This window comes from Acinonyx jubatus, chromosome B4 (assembly GCF_027475565.1).
Source record: "Acinonyx jubatus isolate Ajub_Pintada_27869175 chromosome B4, VMU_Ajub_asm_v1.0, whole genome shotgun sequence".
Classification (NCBI taxonomy): domain Eukaryota; kingdom Metazoa; phylum Chordata; class Mammalia; order Carnivora; family Felidae; genus Acinonyx; species Acinonyx jubatus.
In genome coordinates this window covers 12,499,679-12,516,973 of record NC_069387.1, presented here as the reverse complement: position 1 = coordinate 12,516,973, position 17,295 = coordinate 12,499,679, and the positions used below count along the sequence as shown (strand labels likewise).

At 45.3% G+C, this 17,295-nt stretch overlaps 1 protein-coding gene across 10 annotated transcripts in view; it reads left to right on the top strand.

The window, feature by feature from the left end:
• Positions 1 to 17,295, top strand: part of FRMD4A (FERM domain containing 4A) — a 606,423-nt gene that overhangs the window by 493,683 nt on the left and 95,445 nt on the right. For all 10 annotated transcript variants that reach the window (XM_053225322.1, XM_027073468.2, XM_053225320.1 and 7 more), the window contains 3 exons: positions 2,842 to 2,898; positions 3,813 to 3,835; positions 15,317 to 15,400. In XM_053225322.1, coding sequence (XP_053081297.1) covers positions 2,842 to 2,898; positions 3,813 to 3,835; positions 15,317 to 15,400 — 164 coding nt within the window. The remainder of the gene's footprint in view (positions 1 to 2,841; positions 2,899 to 3,812; positions 3,836 to 15,316; positions 15,401 to 17,295) is intronic.

Sequence of the window (17,295 nt, the reverse complement as noted above, 5' to 3'; positions counted from 1 at the left end):
GGTACATTTTCATTTAGCGGATGAGTCACATCATGAACTAAAAGCTTGTGTTCACACTTAAAAGGGCTGTTCCTGATGGCTGGTTTTGAGTCGCACGCTAGATAAGCCTCTCCTCGAATGTTAACGATTAGCCCACCATCGACCATTAGCTGCAACACGGGTGTAAATGTTTGACAGGAGAGCACACAGACCGTGCGGGGGCCAGCGCCCGTGAGCGTGCAGGAAGTCAGTCGGTGGGAATGGAAAGGAACGTAGCGCATGTGGAAGCGGTCCGCCGTGGAAACCCTGGACAGTGTTTCTGTTAAATCATTTGTACATTGTTAAATGATTTACATTCTGATGGGATCTGGTAATCCCAGAACGGCAATTCCACACATTCCTCTGTATCCCGACCCTGACAGTCTATATCAATTACAGCGGCCGTAAAGCTCTCTCAGCTGGTTAAGCATAAAGAATTATTGTGCCCGATCCTTCCATATGGTCTCCTTGGTTCTCTTAGCCCACACTTGTAAGGTCGTTCGGTGGCAAATATTATCCGTCTTTGAAATCACTAAGCCTTTTGAAAGAGCCCAAATGATATCCCTCCCTCGAAAGATACAGGCTTGCTCGAGCGCATTGTTTTGAATTCCAGGGTCCAGTTGTGGACCACAAAAGAAACTCATTAGAAAATCCATGAATCAGAGTTCGGTTTATAATTCGAGCGAAAAATAACTCTAGTTTTGGCTAACTTCAGTGATAGATATGGTTCCAAGAATATGTTGGCTGACACCGAGTCCTTACTTTTTTTAGTCGAAATGTGAGTGACACATAATATTGTATTAGTTTCACGTGTACAACATAATGGCCCGATATTTGTACATTACCGTCCGTCCACATAGACATTTATTTCCTTGTGTTGAGAAGTTCCAAGATCTGCTTCTCTTAGCAACCTTCAAATATACAGTAACTATACCTCTTAGCAACCTTCAAATCTACAATGACTATAGTCACAATGCTGTACATTGTATCCTCAGGACTTATTTATTCTATAAACTGAAAGCTTTTACTTTTTGGCCCCTTTCACCCTTTCTCCCCCACCGCCGGCAACAACCAATCTGTTCTCTGTATCTACGAATTTGACTTTTCTTTCTTTCTTTTACATTCTGTGTATCAGCACTATCACTCAGTACTTGTCTTTCTCTGTCTGACTTACCTCACTTAGCATAATGCCCTCAAGATCTATCTATATTGTGACAAAGGGCAAGATTTCATTCTTTTTTATGGCTAATACTCCATTACACACACACGCACACACACACACACACATACACACACATACCACACTTTTTTTTTCAAAATTTTATTTAAATTCTAGTTAGGAAATAAATAAAATAAATTTCTAGTTAGTTAACGTATAGTGTAACACTGGTTTCAAGGGCAGAATTTAGTGATTCATCACTTACGTACAATGCCCAGTGCTTATACAACGTTTTCTTTATCCATTCACCCATTGATGGACACAGGCTGTGTCCATGTTTACAACTGGCTGTTGCAGCGAACAAGGCATGCAGACATCTTTTTGAGTTGGTTTCATTTCCCTTGGACCCGTCGCCAGAAGTGGAATTTCTGGATCACATGATCTGCGATAGTTCTATTTTTAAATTTTTGAGGAACCTTCATTCTGTTTTCCACAGTGGCTGTACCAGTTTATGCTCACCCCCCCCACCCCCAGTGCACGAGGGTTCCCTCTTCTCCACCTGCTCTCCAACACGTGCTATTTCTTGTCTTTTTAATGGTAGCCATTCTGACAAGCACCAGCTGATACCTCCTGAGTCCCTGTTGACTCAGGGGCACTCACGCACTCAGGGAGGTCCCTTGCCGGACAAGAGGTTGGGGGATTGTTTCTGGTCTCCTCACGGCCACTAAGGCCTTGTGACTTGGGGAGAGTCCCTTGACATTTCTGGATTTCTGTTCTCAGTGAAAGCAGAGGACTGGGCTTGGAGACAACGGATGTTTATTACCTTGACCATAGTGATGGGGTCATAACGTTTGCATACGTCCAACATCATCAAATTGTGTGCATTAAATGTGCAATTTTTTCTGTGTATCAGTTACACCTCAAAAAGCTGTTTAGAAAATGGATATGAACTCTATGCATATTGAAAAATACATATATGAGATTTTTTTCAAAAACCAAGGACAGGTTTATACCCTTTTAAGACCATATCCTTAGATCATGATTAAATATTTAGGGGAAGAAGTAATAGGAAAGAAGCGTTTTTAAACTTAGACTCTGTGGCAGTGCTGGCCAGTAGAACTTTCTACAAGGACAAGAGTGGTCCGTACCTGCTATGACCCCATATGCAGCCAGCCGCTGCATCGAACTGTTGAGTGCATAAAAGCAATGAAGGCATTGTAATGAGAAACTGTATTTTTAATTTTTATTTAACTTTAATTTGAAGAGTCACAATCCCATTATACTTTTTTCGTTTCCATAAAGCCTTACTCCTGGTCCCAAAGTCAAGTTCACCAAGAAATCACCATTGGTTATCAAGTAACCTTACGCCACTGATGAATCAGATTCACAGATTTGTAACATTTCCCTAATTTCTCATCAAGATTTAAAGCTTTGAGGTGACTGGGGAGATCCAGGACCACTGGGGTCCGCCTTTGGCTAAAAGCTGCGAATAGAATGTCGGGAATCATTTAGGGCCAAGTAATTTGGCACAGGGATATTCTCTGAGCGTTTGAGATTCTGGGAAACAGCTGAGAAAAAAGAGAGCGGGTCTTTTTTTAGGAGATGTCCTAAAGAAATCCTGTTAAAGGACCAAACTTACCTTTCTTTTTGGTTTGTCCCTCTAGGAGCTGATCGATGTTGACAGTGAAGTGGTGTTTGAATTAGCCTCCTATATTTTACAGGTGAGTTGTCCTGTCCTCATCTGGCTGTCCCAGAGCCATACGCAGTAGAGATGGGAGTAAGATTGAGCACACCCAGCAGGCTGCCATATTCACTACCTATTTGTCATCTTAATTATTTATGACACTAATAGGAAGGAGCTACACCATGGCAGTCAATAGAGGCTTCTGGCATTCCAGAATTTTAAGACAGGGTCTCTCTGCAAAGGAAAATTGTGTGTATCACTTGAGCCTGGGGGAAACAAGGATCGTTCAGTAACTCCCTTTTCTTCAGGGTTAGTGCCCTCCCCCACTCTGGAGAAAGCCCAGTAAATAGCAAGATGTAACTGCCAAGAGAATCATTGCACATCCTATGGAAAGACAAGGAAAGGACAGGCCTTTCACTTATGGGCAAAAGAGGTATTAATGAAAATCAGCAGCAATGACAGTTTTAGTAACGCTGGCAAGATGAATTAGAAGGACGGCATTCATTTATTTCTTCCACAAAGATTTCTTAAACAACTGTTATATTCAAGATTCCTTGAAGGTTCCATGGCCCCTTCTTAGGATGACGAGGAAAGAGCCCACAATACAAAACAAGTAACATAAGACACTAAGCAGTTCTACCCGGACACATGTTCAGATCCGGAATCCTCAATCCAGAAAAAGGTAGACCAGAGTCCAGAGGTAGAAACTTGCATTTTGTTGTTATGAATCACTTTCTTTGTGTATAACTCTCTAAAGTTTAATTTTGTGTCTCATATTCATGTGGCAAATGCATGGTCCTTTCCCCATTGTCTTCCTATAGCAGATAGGACAGCAGCAGTAGTAAGCTGAGCTTACTCAGTAGAGGGAGTGGTCATGACCGTGGAATGTATTTAAAAGTCTGGAACACTGTACAGGAATGTTTCATTGATGTTGAATTTTTTCTTCTACAGGAGGCAAAGGGAGATTTTTCTAGGTGAGTTTACAAAAGGATTTGTTTTCTTACTGTGCTCTGTTAATCTTTATTAAAAGAAACTATTCTTTCTATACTTTGTAGGAGGGCAGTGCTTTAATGTTAGATATTAACGAGGAGTGCCTGGATGGCTCAGTTGGTTGAGTGACTTCGGCTCAGGTCATGATTTTGCGGTTCGTGAGTTCGAGCCTGGTGTCGGGCTCTGTGCTGACAGCTCGGAGCCTGGAGCCTGTTTCGGATTCTGTGTCTCCCTCTCTCTCTGCCCCTCCCCTGCTCACGCTCTGTCTCTCTCTCAAAAGTAAATAAATGTTAAACAAAATTATTTAAAAAATTAAAAATATATATATATATTGATGAGAGCCACCTCTCAACTTGTCAATTGAAACAGACGTATCGGGCAGAGGAAACATAGTAACAGGAAGGAGGATATTCTATACTAAATGAAAAGCCTAGAGATCACTAAAGCAGAGATCAGCACCCACTGTCACACATGGCCACTAGTGAGGTTTGTCAGCTGGAACCTAGAGCCTGAAGTCACCACTCTGGTGTGAACAGGGCTTTAGATTATCCTACAATGTGGACATTTTTTTTCTCTCTCCGTTTTAGTCTCCTGCTCCTCCAAAGGACAAAATGCTATCCCATAGGGAGATTTCCTTCATGAAAGTATCTCGGTTCCCCACTTCTACTTTTCTTCCCTCTCTAGATATTCCATTGGAGAGAATGTAAACACTTAACCACCGGGGACACTATGCGCTGGTTGTTAACTTGTGGAACTGCCAGCTGCTCAGTGCCGTTCATTTCCTGAAGCTTTGCCCATTGACCAGCGTGGTTGAATTGCCTCTCATTTTCTCATGATCGTTAGTGGAGCCCTCAGAGTAGGGAGTTGGAGACATCCACCAACGGGACTGTCTGCTCAAAGACAGACATTATTCCAGGCATTCTGCTTTCTTGAACTCCCCGAGAGATGTCTGGGATAGCCCATATTTTAGAATCAAGGTCTAAATGTACAAGAAAACAGTGTCTGGGCATAGCGTTCTGACTCATCAATAGGAAATACACAAAATTGGTATTAAAATTAAGAAACACTGGGGCGCCTGGGTGGCTCAGTCAGTTGAGCGTCCGACTTCGGCTCAGGTCATGATCTCACGGTTTGTGAGTTCGAGCTCCATGTCGGGCTCTATGCTGACAGCTCAGAGCCTGGAGCCTGCTTTGGATTCTGTATCTCCCTCTCTCTTTGCCCCTCCCCTGCTTGTACTCTCTCTCCCTCCCTCTCTCTCTCTCTCTCTCTCTCTCTCTCTCTCTCTTTCAAAAATAAATAAACATTAAATTTTTTTTTGTTGTTTTTAAATCTTTATCAGAAGATTCTAACATCTGGGGTGCCTGAGTGGCTCAGTTGGTTGAGTATCCATCCACCTTCAGCTCAGGTCATGATCTCACGGTCCGTGAGTTCGAGCCCCATGCTGGGCTCTGTGCTGACAGCTCGGAGCCTGGAGCCTGCTTCAGATTCTGTGTCTCCCTCTCTGTGCCCCTCCCCTGCTCCTTGTCTCTCTCTCTCTCTCTCTCTCTCTCTCTCTCTCTCAAATATAAACATTAAAAAAATTTTTTTAAAGAAACACAAATCCTGACTCTACTCCATGATGGGACTTGTACGTTTTCTCATGCTTTGGCAGATTTGATCTAAACTACTTCAGTTGGTGGCTTACCTGTACTTGTCTAGATTTGTCAAGTTCATGCGGCCTGGTTTGTGAAGCCTTCGCTGTTTTCTCTTTGGTCTCCATGTGCATATCTAAAGCTTTCTAACAAAGCCTGAGGTGTATGTTCTCATTCCGATATCTCAGCAAAAGCAAAAAACCTAGTTTATGATTTAAAACAAGGGTCAGTTTGGGGTGCCTGGGTGGCTCAGTCAGTTAAGCGTCTGACTTCAGCTCAGGTGATGATCTCGCGGTTCGTGGGTTCAAGCCCCGCGTCGGGCTCTGTGCTGGCAGCTCAGAGCCTGGAGCCTGCTTCGGATTCTGTGTCTCCCTCTCTCTCTGCCCCTCCCCTGTTTGTGCTTTGTCTCTCTCTGTTTCTCAAAAATAAGTAAATGTTAAAAAAAAAAAAAAAAAGGTGGGGGGTAAGCCAACATTTTCTGTAAAGGGCCAGATGGTAAATAATCTTGGGTTTTGCAGGCCATAGAGTCTCTGCTGTAATTACTCAGCTCTCCCTTTGTAGGTGCAAAAGAAGCCATAGACAACAGGTAAATAAAGGAGTATAGCAGTGTTCCAATAAAACTTTATTTATAGACTTGGAAATTTGAATTTTGTATACATTTTCTTGTATCCTGAAATACAGTTCTTTTGAATTGTTTGTTTTCTAACCATTTAAAGAATATAAAAGCCATTCTTAGCTCATGGGCCATACAAAAACCAGCAGAGGGCTGGTGGGTTGCAGTGTGCTTACCCCTGATTCTAAAATTAGTCCCTTCAGCCCAGTTTGAATATTTGCATAAGGAGACCTCCAGGCCCCTTGTGTTTAGGCTTCCCAAGTTCTTGCTATAAAGCAGAGGTAGTCAGTTTTTTTTTTAACTAAGGCTTTTTTACAGCCTTAGCAGGAGACCTTAAACATTATAGGTGGCCAGTAACCATTCAGTGAATTTGTTGAATGAAACATTTTGAGGATATAGAAACTATGTTTGCTTTTTTTGTTGTTGTTATTGTTGTTTCGGTTTTTTGGGTTGTTTTTTTTTTTTTGCAGTTGTTACTTTGTTATGCCCTTCATTTGGTATTGGAATTTGGGGGTTTTGATAAATGCAGCTTTATATCTTACAAAGACTTCTGATCCCTTGAAAAATAGTTTAACAACCCCAGGTGCAATCGATTCTCCAAGGATACTCTTCCCCCTTTTTCTTTGACCAGCCCCGAACTCCGCTGTAGATATTATTTATTTTTGAGAGTACCCTGACAGGATGGAACGTGAACTGTGAAGTCGTCTGACCCCACAGATCCTGGGAACGTTTGGCCTCAGGGATTGCCAGGGAGGAGGAAGTTGTAGGCCTGGCCTCCCAGTAATTCATGGTCCCTTAATGAGCCTGTGGAATGCTAGCTCATGGGGCTCAGAGAAACAAAGGATCCTGGTTTAGCTTCATTTGTCAAAGTGCTGCCTCTCAGTTTGTTTGTCCGCAGCTGTCTGGGGAGAGAAACAGCCTTCACGGGAGGGAGAGGTCAGACACCTTATCCCAAAGGTCACTCTATGTGCCAGGGTAGACCTCCCGTCGCGGAAGGTGGAGGTGATCTGTTCCGTACGGTGCCCTGATCAACACCTGTCATCTGCAGCAGGCCCACGGTCTGTGTGCAAGAGTGGCCTGGCGTTTTGGAATAAGAGAAGGTCATTCTAAATTCCTTGTTGGTGCCTTTTCCCATCTATACCCAGGGAAATCCCCAAAGCATTGACGTTGAGCACATTTAGTTTGGTGGCTGAACATTAGGCGTTTTAGGTGTCCTAGTCTGAGAAGTTTAGTATTGTAGAGTTACGTTCAGTCTATTAATAATAATCCATGCAGGACTGTGCATTACATTTAACTGAAAGGCTTTGACTTGTATACATACCCGTCAATAGAATATGTTTTGCTGAACAGCATCAATAAAATGAGAGGTCCGCTTCGATCGCACAGAACACTGCGGCATGGTCCAGGGCTTAAGTCTAGGATATTCTAGAATCTAGAGGATTAAAGAACCTTTTTAACTAATGGTCGCCCACAAAAGACAAAGTAACCTTTTCATAGCCAGAGGGGACCGAATCGAACTTCCTGAAAGGCTGTTTTGCTCTAGATGTGACTATTCTGTAGATTTACACGTCAGGGAACATACACAACTACATTTCAGTGGAATGAATATTACACATCTAAAAATTATGGGAGCAGTTTCCTTGAAGTGTAAGGACAAGGGAGAAGTCAAACGTGCTAATGTACTTTACCGGAAGCAGAACTGTATACGGACAGCACGGAATCATAATTCTTCTTCCTCCTGCCCCTCCCAGGCTCTTCTGTTTCTGCTTTTGGACTCAGTCTTGCCCAGCAGACCCCTGGAGGCTTATTCTTACCAAGCTCCCCTTTTCTTTCCTGTGAATGGAAATGCTCACTTTATCTTCTTGGACTTTACCATGAGATGTCGGGTTGAGCGTTGCTGAGAAGAAATGGCTGGGGTACATAGAGATCGATAAGAAGTATTGTCCGGGGCAGGAAGAAATCTGTGTCATAGTCTAACATATTGTGGACAGATTTGTGAGCCCTCATTAAAGGTTTGGGAAATAGCCTTATCGAAAAATAATATTTTCTCACTTGTATTATTTTCCTTAGCACAGCACGATAATCGTTCTTCACTTCCTGGTGTCTGCGTGTGTGCAAAAATGGATGTCCTTCCACAATCAGGAAATGTAGAGTTGGCATTTCTGCTTAAAAACAATCGAATAGCCTAAGACCTGCTATCCTTGCCAGCTCTAGAGGCAAATATTAGGTTGAAAAGGATCAACACGGTTTAAAAACAGAAAGTTCTCATTTGATCGTCCCTCCTGGACACTCGTCAGCTAACACGTTTTCCGTGATTTATCCATACTTTATGCATCAGAAACACTGCAGTGGCTTGAGTGCTGAACACTGACATTTCCTATTTTAAAAATTTAAAGGGAAAAGCCTTGGGTTATTATAGAAAAAAATAAGATTCTCTTCCTGGAAAAGGTCAGTGCAGGAACACCTCATTTAATCAACTGAACAGGATATCCAAATTGTATGGTTACATTGTAATTTAATTTTTTTTAATGTGTTATTTAGTTTTGAGAGAGAGACAGAGACAGAGTGCGAGTGGGGAAGGGGCAGAGAGAGAGGGAGACGCAGAATCCGAAGCAGGCTCTGGGCTCGGAGCTGTCGGCACAGAGCCCGACGCGGGGCTCGAACTCACAAGCTGTTGCGATCATGACCTGAGTCAAAGTTGGACGCTTCGCCGACTGAGCCTCCCAGGCGCCCCAGTTACGTATTAATGTCACAGAAGACTTATTGCTACATTGTACACAAGAACTTGATTTTTCGTTTTTTTTTCTCTAAGGGGACCTTAACTGAAAACCCTCATAGCCAGTCTCTCTTCCTGATGTTGAGAATCACCTCACACTTTACTTTCTGTCAACCCTTTTGATACTCTCAGAAGGGTGCCACCAAAAGAGGGGGAAAAATCATTTTAAACTTTTTGCCAAATCAGTGAACTGATTTAAAAAAAAAAAATGTTTTATGCTAAACAGCACACATAAATGCCTGAGTCACACTACCTTTGGTATAAAGAACCATCCAAACATTAACAGGGACCAGTAAAAAACATCTGTTCTATAGAATTTTTTCGTTAACAGGATTTAATTGAAACCAGATCAGTAAAGCTCTGTTACCCTGGGCCGTCCCTTGGGCCCTGGAAATATCTTTGTTATAGAGGACCGGATGCACTGACGCTAATCATTAAAACAGGATTCTACCAGCAAAACATTTCTCAGGACCAGTAAGCAAACAGCACCTGAAAAAGACTGATGTTAAGAGCATTTCATGTAAAGGTCCATGGGCCACGTGGTGCTTACCTGTTCAGAGACTGTCATGTGCCTGAGAGGCGGGGGAAGGAAAACCTACATCTGCAGGCTCTGTCTGTTCCAAAATAAACACAGCGGCCACAGAAAAAGAAGCAACGCTGTGATTGAGTACTTAGGGTTCAGTTTATATGACATCTGCACAAACTTAAACACAGGTCCAAGTGAGAGAGTATTAGCCCAGCGGAGTTCAGTGGTATGTAAGAAATTTTGCTGTGTCCTGATTTATCAACCTGCAGGTTTCTAATTCTATCTCTTAAAATAATAATAATTATTATTATTATTATCTAATGCTTTTTGAAATGGAGTGAGGGAGGGAGGGGCAGAGAGAGAATCTCAAGCAGGCTCCGTACTGCCCAGTGCAGAGCCCGATGTGGGGCTCGAACTCATGAAACTGTGAGATCATGACCTGAGCCGAAACCAAGAGTCAAACACTTAACCGACTGAGCCACCCAGGGTGCTCTGTTTCCTACAACTTTTTAATTGGTGTCTTGAAAGAAACTAGTTGGCGGTGATCGTATAGTAAGCAAAATAGATTTGCTGAGAGTCTTAGGTAGAGTAAGAAATACTCAGACAGTGGGGTTTGGAATAGTGAACATTTAGAATAGAACTGGTATCTTTACCAGTTTGAATTGTATCTTTAATACCCCAAATTGCGAATGTCCCTGTTGGAAACTTAGTAGAAAAGTCCTCTGTTAAGCTTAAAACACATCTGTCAGCCCAAAGGAGAGTTTTTGTGGGAATAATTTAAATGTATGTAATTCTCGTATGTTATTTCACACACAAAAAGAGAGAGGGAGAGGGAGAGAGAGAAGGGGTATGTGATGGTTTTCCCATGATTTAAGAAAGGACTTTGAGCGAGAAGCAGCTGGAATATTTCACGCCCGCAAGACCTTTTGAAAAGGAACAAAATCTGTGAAAATTTGAAACAAAATGTTGAAGTGGAAAAGTTATAAATTGTTACAGAAATCTTTGTTTTATGCACAAAATTCCATTTTCCTGAGCTTTTCAAGTGTGTAATTCACATTTTCTGAGCATAGGAAAATATTCAGACGGGGGATTTTGTAGGACGATATCCTTCAAGTCCTGTGGGAATCGTTTAGCTATAAAGTAAGGAGGAGATTTTGTATTATGACAGCTGCCTCTTTTGTGAAGCATTTATTTAATAGCAATATGGTATTTCGAGTTGACCTTGTGAATAGCGGAAAGGCTCGTGGCTATAACACTATGTCAGTTTTTCAAAATTAAGATTCCCAGTCTAAGGGAGATGTAGAAAGTTAATCAGTTGCTGCTGCTTGTTTCATTTGCGTGTAATTACTGTCTTCGATTGTAGACTTCTAAAATGTTTAAAAACTTGTTTCGAATTTTGCAAGTTCCCAACTATGTTAGAAACTCACAAAACGTTTTGCATCACCCTAGGAAGCCAAACCCACTTGTCAAGAAAGAAATCTGTACTCAGATAAATTGGTAGTTAGCATCAGAAAATAACGGCACACAATTCATAAATGTTGGCAATGTTCCCCCTCCATGGAGGGTAGCCTGTTTATCCATGATCCAGACCCAGAATCCAGAATCCCATGCTGGAGAAGTCTCAGCGGGTCCTCAGGTTGCCAGTGTCTGCAAATGTTCACACAACGATAGAAGTGTGACAGGCAACATCCCAGCTACCAGCTTTTCCAGCCCTCCCTACACACTTCTAAAAAAAGCATGTGATTGGGAGAAAATAGGCAAGCACCTCATTTTCTTTGTTGTAACCAGGACTTAAACTTGGTTCAAACAAACAAACAAACAAACAGGGAGGACGGAAAAGGAAAGAAATTGTTCCCTGCGTGGTTTTTAAACATCAGTAAAGAAGAAAAAAAGATACAACTTGCCTTATTAATCTTAGAGTTTTCTAGATTCATTGTACCATTGAATAAAGTCGTACAGATCCACAGTGTAGGTCTGGAACGTTAGGGTGTTGGTGATGTTTCTGAATTCTGTAATTTGTAGATTTTAGACGGGGGCAATTCAGGGTGTTCCTGAACACCGTGATAGTGTCTGGGGCACTGTCCTGGAACCTAACCTCTTACTGTGCCTACACCAGAACATGGATATTTGCACCAAGTGGGGCAGAGAAAGGTCCAATGTTGCCTCCTATAAAAAGGTTAGGATTGCCACCAAGGGTGTTACAGAAATGTCTGTTTCTTAGAGCTTTTTGGATTTGGGAATTACGGATAATGAGGACCTGTAGGGCTCTTTTACTTAGGAAATCCCTCTCCCTGGGGAACTTGACCTTCACGATAGCCTTTTAAAACACGGAGGCATTAGTGTTAGTGAAAAGGCATCACGTTGCCTTGCCTGAATTGCAGGACAATCCTCCTTGTTACGCTGGTTTGACTTTCTGGGCTTAGCGCTCTTTTGTGTTTTAGTGCCGTGTGCGTCGAAACCACTGGGTTCAGGAAGAATTCTGCCGCACTAAGCATTTTCTCTGTGTCCCAGATTTGTCCTGCAAATTATGGACATCTCATTGAACCTAAGGAGAATCTTCTGAAAAAGTGTTTCCTCGTTTTTTTAAAGGGAAACAAACCCATGTGGATTTTGCTAATCCTCTGATCAAATTTGATTTTTGCTTCCTTCGCTTTATGGTGTCTTGGTTAAATCTGTTGTTGCTGTTATTTGCAGCAAATTCCTTTTTTGATATATTGCTAGAAATCTTAGAATGTGTTCTTAGTAGATCATTTGAACGTCCCAGATATGATAAGCAGTGTAGGTGGTAGGAAAGAGACACATCATCTCAAAAATCCCCCTAAATCAAAGACCAGAGCAACACTGAGAGTCCACTTCCCAAAAGTTTGGAATACAATCTGGTGAATGTTAAAAATGAGAAGACTTTGGGTTGATTCGCAGTGTAGCAAATGACTCTCCAAGGGGCCTTTTTTCTTTTTCTAAAAATGGAACATGAACCATTTTAGGCTGTCTTATACATCGGCATTTATCAAGTGCACTGAACTCTGGGGGGGAAATGTCTGAGTCGATGACCCTGAAAGAGGAAACTGGGGACTTCTAGGACGTTCATTAGGTCGTAGCTTCCCACGCCTCTGGAGATGCAGCGACCGGGTCTGCCATCAGAGCAGCCGTCCGATACGCGGCCACAGAGTGGGGCCAGATCATTTCGCTGGGCTGACCACCTCTAAGTTAGCACAGATGTTTACAGACAGCAGAAAGGCAAATAAAACATTTCTACATAGCTGTCCTGTGGGAAGGATTAAGAGCCATGGATCCCTTCCAGAATGTAATGGATTTGGATGGGCTTCACGCCTTCGTGATTTCTTGTTGTATTTGTCCGTGTGACCTTGCCCTGGGGGAGAGCTGGAGAAGCCACGGCAGGCTCCCGCCTGGAAATCAAGCCTGCGATGGTCATCGGGGAAACTTGTTTGCCAACAAACTAGTGTTTGGTGCGTAAGACGATCCCTTCCTCCTTTACCTTCCTCCTTCCCCAAATATACTCCAAATGTGATGAGTGTGAGAAAACCCAAACTCCAGCTTCAGCTGAATTTGCTCCCCCCGCGGCTTCTGCCAGCACAAGTTCATCCCACAAGAGTGAGTAGCTTTTGATAGGTAAGGTGCTGCTGATGATCAGTGAATCGAAGCCCTGTTCTCAGGGTGCCTGTGGTGAAACAGGGGAGGTGAGATCCAGAAATTCATCCCCGCGGGCTCTCAGGTGTTCGATGAACTGAATATTTGCTTGAACGATGCCTTAATAGGATGCGAGTAAAAATTCCAAACCCTGCTTGGGAACTGAATGTTCCCAAACACAGGGGGCTCACCCATTTGAAAACCCCCAGTGGCTGGCCGTTGCCTACTGGCTACGTGTGAACTCCATGAAAATGATACTCCTATTTCTTTTCTCCACCCAGGCCCTACCCCAAAGCTGCTGCTTCCACCAGAGCTCACAGGGGCTCTCTTTCCTCTGAGCTATCGAATGCGTTGTTTGAATCAACGTGATCGACTACTGCCCTTAATCAGTAATCTTTCTGTTCGTGCTCATGCTGCCCCGCTAACTCGCGAGTGCCTCTTGGATAAAGACTGTGCCTTATCTTTTTTGGAGCCCCCTACACTGTTTTCCCCTGTCTAGCAGGGGCTCCCCAAATACCTTCAACTTTTTAACGATTAATTGATAAATCCTTGCCTAACCACGTAGGTGACAGCTGCTGTAGTACTTGGATTTGTTGCATCATATGGTAACACGTTGAGCTGTTCTTCTGGTCGGCTGTGCAGAAACACCACTGACACCATTTCTCAGTCCACTTGGAAAGCACCCTGAGAGCAGCTGTGTCCCCACCCAGTCCCCGCACCCCCCCCCACCGTGTGTTTCTCTGTCACCACATAAATGAACCGAACCGAAAGTCCTGAAACGGTTTGCCCACTGGCACTTGGTATGCAAAGGGTAGCTGCTGTGATCCGTTCCCCGGGGCAGCATTTCCGGGAGGGCGGGTTCTCCCAAAGGGCACATCCTCCAGTCTGCGGCGTGGATGTCGGGGTGTCTGCTGTCCAGCTGCCTCAGGAGCTCCCCATCTGTGACTGTGCTGCCCTTCTGTCCTTCCTTCACATGTACTTCCTGAGCTCCTATCTCCTTGCTGTCTTGATGTTATCGCTCAGCCTCCCAGGGGCCAGCATCTGCCTTGCTGTGTGCGAGGAGCACAGAAGCTGCTACTGTGGCCTTGGTTAGAACTGTGGACCAAGGCAGGCTCCATGGGGTGAGCCCTTGCCAGCGGGGCAGGGGCCGTGAGCCGCTCTAAAGGCCAAAGCCATCCCAAGGAGGAGGCCAGTAATTGCCTCTGGAGGTGAAGAGGGCGTGCAGACCCCAGTGCCCTGGCCCAGCGGGGATGCAGGTCTGTTGAGGGTGCAGAGAGGAGTCAAGCCTCTGAAGAAGCCTGGTTACAACTAGGGGAGTTTTAAGTGTCCTTCTAACCTGACAACATGGGAGCTGGGGGGGGGGGGGGGCGGGGGCGGGGAACAGAATTTCTGGTGCCGGGACCTGCGTCTAGGACCAGATAATCCACTTCCCACTCTTGGAGTCATTTCCAGGTCTTGTCAAAAGCAAGCGTCATTTCTTTCTTTCTTTCTTTCTTTCTTTCTTTCTTTCTTTCTTTCTTTCTTTCTTTCTTTCTTTCATCTTTATTTATTTTGGAGAGAGGGAGAGAGAAACGAGCAGGGGAGGGGCACAGAGAGAGGGAGACAGAGGATCTGAAGCCGACTCCACACGGACAGCAGCGAGCCGATGCTGGGGCTTGAACTCAAGAACTGTGCAATCGTGACCCGAGCCAAAGCCTGATGCTTAACCAACTGAGCCACCCAGGTGGCCCAAAAGCAGAAGGTTTTTTTTTTCTCATATTTTGGACAACAGTCTCCAGTGTGCAGACGATCCGAGCAGAGAAAACCAGCATTGTGTGTTCTTGAGGGAAACAGCTCTCAAGGAGAAGCAGTCAGGTTGCCCACTGGGGCCCCCCAGAGCCCATGATGGGACCCCAGGAGCTTCTGCCACAGACACTGTTGACCCTTCTCTTCCCAGATTTGTGCTGCTCAGGGGCCCTGGGCGTGTGCCCCGCTCCACATACGGGCCATCTGTGAGCACGATGCCCTGTCCTGTTCTGTGCCCCAGAGGAGAGGCCTTCTGGGCTCTGCACCTCGTGTGTTCTCTTTCCTCTATATTAAATCAATCAATTAAAAGGGAGCACCCCTTCCTACCCCCCTCCCCCGTCCAGTTTTCATTAAAAGGGAACAGATGTGGGGTCTCGGCTGAGGCCGCCGGGGCGGGGCAGGGCGGGGCAGATCACACAGTGCGGTGGTTTTCTCGGAGGGTGAACCATTCCTTGGCATTGTCTGTGTGCCCTCCCTGTCTTCCAGCAATGAGGTGGTGAGGAGTGACTTAAAGAAGCTGCCGGCGCTCCCCACTCAAGCCCTGAAGGAGCACCCCTCCCTGGCCTACTGGTAAGCTGCCCCCCCTCGGCGCACCCATCAGGAGCGAGCCCTCCCGGGGCACTAGGGGCCGGGGCACCAGGACCCCAGCCGGCCCCACTCCAGCTTGGAGAAGCGGCTTAGGTCTTGGCCAAACCATTTTCAGCATGTATTTAAGTGGCATGGTTTGCCATTTTCTATTTTCTTTCTCTTAAGAAAAAAAAAAACAACCGTCTAAAATTTCACTTTGGAGGCTTTGCCTCCTTGGAGGCCCTTTCATGCGCTGCTCGAGTTTCATTCTGGAATCCCTGTCATTTGATGACAGGATGTGTGAGGTTTGGAGGTGTGGGAGAACTGTGGGGTTTTTGTTTTTTTTTTTTTTCATTTGCAGAAGAGAGAGATCGATTCTTTGATTTTCCCACAATGTTTCTTATCTCCTGATTTGGCCGCAGTGGAACATTACATCCTAGTTCATCCGTCAGGCCCCGGATTTACTGATTCCGAATAAAACAGGCGCGCGAAAGGGTCCTGGATTGTGGTTCTGGTCACGATCGGGTGGGGCCTGTGTCCCCGGGTGGCCCTCACCACCGACCCAGGAGGAGTGCACTGCCATGGCCCTCGTGTTCCTTCTGAGTCCTTTGCAACAAGCAATGAGTGCTTTTATTAACAACAACAACAAAAGTAGTAATAATAAAACAAAAGTCGCAGGTCAGTCCTGATAAACTGTAACATGCGACGCTTGTAAACACCTCTGGAATCTGCTTTGTGCATCGTCTGGATTGCTAACATTTCGTCTCATCTGGACACTTTTGCAGGCAGCACACTAGTGGCTCAGTTATTCAGGTGGCTCCCAGAGATTCCAATGGCTGGGTTAGGGCGGGTGGTGATGCACACGGCATTAGCGGGTTCAACTCTGGGCCACAGGTCGTTTCTCCTCAAGAGACCAAGTGATGGGGCAGCGGGAGCAGAAATGAGACGCTGAGTCCCAGGGGCAGAGAGCCCCCCTGCCCCCGGGGTGCTGGCACCCCCCGTCCCCCACCATCTCGTCTCTCTGAGCTGGTTTTTTGCCGCACGTCCTGCACAAACATAGAGGTGAATGCATGGTGGCTTTATAGAATCCTAACCTGCCCCCCCAGGGACAGAATCTGTCTCACCTGCAGACTCACCCGTGCATGTGTCCGCTCCCACGCTGCCAGCTTGGCGGCCTGCACCTGTGCACACCAACAGACGACGCTCCTGTCCCCTCACTCATGGAGCCGTGCTGCCCTCTCCCCGGTCCCCCGTGTCCCCTGGGCCTCATCGTCCGTGTCCCCCTCCCCCACCAGCTGTTCGCATTGGGGATACCAATGGTGAAAGAGTTAGAGACACGAGAATATAGTTCTGGAGACCAGTAGTTCCTGCACGAAGGGGATGAATTTGCCAGGTGGGGGCTGGGTTTTCTGGGGTCAGAGTTGCTTTTAATCTAAACCATCCCTCAGCGACCTCCTCATTCATTTGTTTCCCGGCATGTACACCCTATGCTTACCAGCTCCTTCCCAGTCTCTGTGTGTGTGTCTCTCTCTCTTTCTCTCTTTTGTGATCTCCACAGTCTGTTCCACGCCACATGTTACTTCTAATACAGAAATGTCTTCCTTCATGTCGCTCTCGTCTTTTGTGTTCATATGAACAGCTTCGTCTTTACCGATACCCCTCCAATCTCTGGGGCCCGGCCAGCGCTTTCCCTGGGCCTCACTTGGACCCAGTGGCACCCGTGCCCCTGTGTGTACTCACGGGGAAGACACGGAACGGAGGAAGTGAGATTTTTGAAACAGGTGCCCTCAGGGAGCACAGCCCAGCCCATGCACAGACACGCCAGCCGCATGGCCCATCTTGTTGGTGCATTGCCGAAAAAATGTCTTATTCACTGCACTTGGCTGGTTGAAGTCGGT